General features: G+C 46.5%; 1 protein-coding gene across 2 annotated transcripts; it reads right to left on the reverse strand.

Moving 5' to 3' along the window:
* Positions 1-319: 319 nt before the first annotated feature.
* On the reverse strand, positions 320-3,445 carry LOC136540008 (guanylate kinase 2, chloroplastic/mitochondrial). Of its 2 annotated transcripts, none has more exons than XM_066531997.1 (4): positions 3,093-3,445; positions 2,871-3,002; positions 2,583-2,765; positions 320-1,108 (listed from the first exon to the last, which is right to left on the reverse strand). In XM_066531997.1, exons 1-4 carry the CDS (start codon positions 3,315-3,317, stop codon positions 770-772), a joined length of 879 nt encoding a protein of 292 aa, XP_066388094.1. In that variant the 5' UTR covers positions 3,318-3,445; the 3' UTR covers positions 320-769. The 2 variants fall into 2 exon arrangements, with proteins under 2 accessions (XP_066388094.1, XP_066388093.1); XM_066531996.1 differs by having other exon boundaries at positions 323-1,108; positions 2,583-2,774.

Here is a 3,445-nt window from a genome sequence, read left to right on the forward strand (position 1 = left end):
CCACCTGACGCATGGCTGCATGCGGTTGCCCTTCTCCCTCTGCAAGACTGCAATGCATCTATTGGTCCCCACGCCTGCCACGCCTGCCTGCTGATGCGATCGCACGGCCAGAAATCCGGGTGCTGAAGCCAGATGAAATAACCGGGCACAAGATATCAATTCTGTATTAAACTAATGTGGAAAATCAACTGCAACATAGTACCAGATGCTTAAACCGCGCAAACATGGTTTACAGTATTCTGCACGCACCCGCACACAAAAACAAAAGTTCCCAACAGATATGCAAGACTTCATTAAGAGCACATTGAGCAAGAGGAAGAATTCCAGCAACACCTATTCTGGCACTGGGAAAAAACAAGGCAATTCAATTTGCAGCCAAACTAGCAATTTTGCTATTTGGGGCACAGATTTCTTGAGCATGCGACAGTCAAAAAAAATTCTTGAGCATGCCCAACAACACTAGTCAGTACGAAATTGAGATGGATAGTCCATCACTTAAGATTCACCCAGAACTAGTTTGGTACAGCCCTTCAGATCCTCCCTTCAGAACTAAAAATCAAAGAAAAAAAGAATCGTGTATATATCCCAGAGAGTGTGCACTTGCCCTGGTTGTGGTCAGGGAAATTCCTTAAATAGAACATGTCAGCAATCCATTGAACTTTCTGGCTACTGAAACCTGAAAGTCATTTCTTCACACTTCAGCAAACTTGGACAGATAATTTCCTTCAAACAGATGAAGACACTAGGCATAAATCACATGATTTTTAGCTTAGATATTGACATGCCGCTTGTGAATTTTAGCCTTCTCAGCATCAATGATAGACTCCACTTGTTTAACAGCCTCCTCAAGTTTCCCTTCAGCGTTTACAACCACATAGTCGAAATTCTTCATGCGTTTCACCTCCTCCCTGGCTGTTGCAACTCTAACAAGAAGCATATCTGATGTTTCTGTTTTACGGTGGATTAGCCTTTTAACAAGTGCCTCTTCACTCTCAGCAACTAAAAATATGAAAACTGCAGATTCACCAAGTATCTGTCTTAAAGTTGCTGCTCCTTGAATGTCCACTCTCAGAAGAATGTCACAGCCTTTAGCCATGTAGTCACGAATCTAGATGAAAAACGGAACATGTATGAGAAATTTTTGTAGGTAGACCATGTCTTCAGTTTTCGCACAAAAAAAGGACCACTTCTTCAGACATGTCTAGAATTTTACCCCAAAATACAGACATAATTTCTTTGGCTCTAATATGTAGGTGAACTGCATTCAGTCCATTGTGGTTTTTAACCCAAAATACACAATTTTCATTTCATTTCTAGGGAGTCCTATGAAATTAACGTCAATACATGTTAGCAGATTCTTTCAATCAAGTCGATGTAACTGAAACTGAGTAAAGTGAGTAAACGACACACAGCACTACAGAATGCTAGAGACAGTGAAACTAGAAAGCCAGTAAGCAACATTTTTGCAGAAATCCATAGAACTAAAGCAATACTCTATAAGACATTGAGATTTTTGAACCTTCAATCAGGCACCATAGATCAAATTCAAGTGATCAGTTTATAAAGGGGCGTACCCAGTGCAGAGAGCTCCCGCTCTGTGCGGGGTCTGGGGAAGGGTGTCAGTGGCAAGCCTTACCCTCGCCTGTGCAATGCGAGGAGACCGCGACTCGAACCCGGGACCTTCCGGTCACAGGCGGTAAGACTCTACTGCTTGCACCAGGCCCGCCCTTCCAAGTGATCAGTTTATAGTAGGCAAAAATCAAACAGCAGACTAAACACATTGCACATGTACTAGTCACCAGCATGCTCAAGTCATGGTATGGTATTCCCTTCTGTACCCCATAACTCACTTGACATATGTAGCAAATAAGGCAGCTGACATTTGCAAACATATTCTACTGTAGTGATATTTGTGACCTACATGGTTTGAACTTTGAACTGCTCTGCTTCGCATATAAAGTGGAGTGTGCCCTTTTCTTGGTTTTTTATGGGATGAGCTTGGGTAAGCCATAAGAATATTTTAATCTAGACAGCTCTGAAATATACTGTAACTATCCCTGTATATAAAGCACTAAACAAACCTAGCAAGTAGCAACGCACCAAGCAGATAAAGATAATGGAACAAGTTTTTACCAGGCAATGTTTACGGTCTTTAATTATTGTGTGATATAAGTTGATTTTTACCAGGCATTAGGTCAACTGTACAAATTCGTGTGCATTTAATTTTTGGGGCAAAAAAATTGATAGCGATATGATGGTTTCTCCACTGAATTTCTAACTTCTATGGTTTTTCACATCACTTAGGTCTGCAGTGCCATTGGCAAAATTCCAGCCACACCACTCATACCCACAAGGCCATAACACATTTTTCCGCAATGATACAGAAGATTGAGTTGTTCGTACTGAATAGTCATAACATCATAAGTGCATAAGTAAACCATTGTTAGTGCATATGGTAATCGTAAACCGTTAGGTACTGCTTTTCCTAAATCTTAACTTATCCAGCATGTGTATGCACACCAATCTGCAGGCAAGAAATCGTCCTGATGCAAACAGGTAACGATATAACCACGATCAAATACCTGCTGTTTGGGGATCCCCTTGTACTCCCCATAAACAAGTGCATACTCAAGCAACTCCTCCCTCTCAATCATCGTCAGGAATTCCTCCTTACTGACAAAGTAATAGTCTTTCCCGTCAACTTCACCTGGCCTCATCGCCCTGCTCGTTGCGGTGACAACGAAATGGATCCCTTCCCTCTCCTCCTGCAGCCTCTGCAGAACAACCCATACCCGACATTGTAAAGCCAATCAGAAACCAATGGCCCGCAGCAAAGGTGAGTGGGATTAGGGATCGCAATGAAGTGTGACCTTGATAACGGCGTCCTTGCCGACACCGCTGGGCCCGCTGATGACGAGGATCATCGGCTGCGGCGGCGGCGCCAGCGGCTCGGAGCTGAACGTGGTGCCCAGCGCCGCCTCCAGCCCCCTGAACAGCTGGTCCTGCAGTGCAGTGGCACAGGACAGGACGCAAGGCGCTTAGGCGGTCCAAGGGGCAAAACTGTCAATAATCTAAGCATGTGACCCAAATACCTTGTCAGCGCCGAGATGAGGAGGAGGAGGAGGAGGAGGCGGCGGCGGGGGGCGGTGCGAGGAGTGCTGCCACCCGGCGGAGGAGGAAGACATGAGGCAGCGGGGCGGGGGGCGGGGGGCGGGGGGCCGGAGGGGTGGTGCGGGCGGCGCAAGAGGAAGGGGCCGACCCCGTACGAGGGAGGGGGCGCGGGCGAGGGCGCAGGAGAACCTTCGCGAGAGAAGCATCGAGAAGGTTCCGGGGACAAGAGGGTGGAGTGGTGGAGGGGCGGAGGCCGGAGCTCGGACTCCTGGAGGGTGCGGGGGATTGCCGGATTGGAGTAGGAAAGAAAGGAAAGGATGGCCGGTGGCGAAGG

This window comes from Miscanthus floridulus, chromosome 2 (genome assembly GCF_019320115.1).
Source record: "Miscanthus floridulus cultivar M001 chromosome 2, ASM1932011v1, whole genome shotgun sequence".
NCBI classification, from domain to species: Eukaryota; Viridiplantae; Streptophyta; class Magnoliopsida; order Poales; family Poaceae; genus Miscanthus; species Miscanthus floridulus.

Bases quoted from the DNA above. Each gene is read 5' to 3' on its own strand.
- LOC136540008 (XM_066531996.1), bottom strand. From the start codon at position 3,317: ATGCTTCTCTCGCGAAGGTTCTCCTGCGCCCTCGCCCGCGCCCCCTCC. The intron at 3,003-3,092 runs GTATTTGGGTCA...ACTGCACTGCAG, and splicing joins CTCATCTCGGCGCTGACAAG to GACCAGCTGTTCAGGGGGCT. The intron at 2,775-2,870 runs GTCACACTTCAT...GTTGTTCTGCAG, and splicing joins GCAAGGACGCCGTTATCAAG to AGGCTGCAGGAGGAGAGGGA.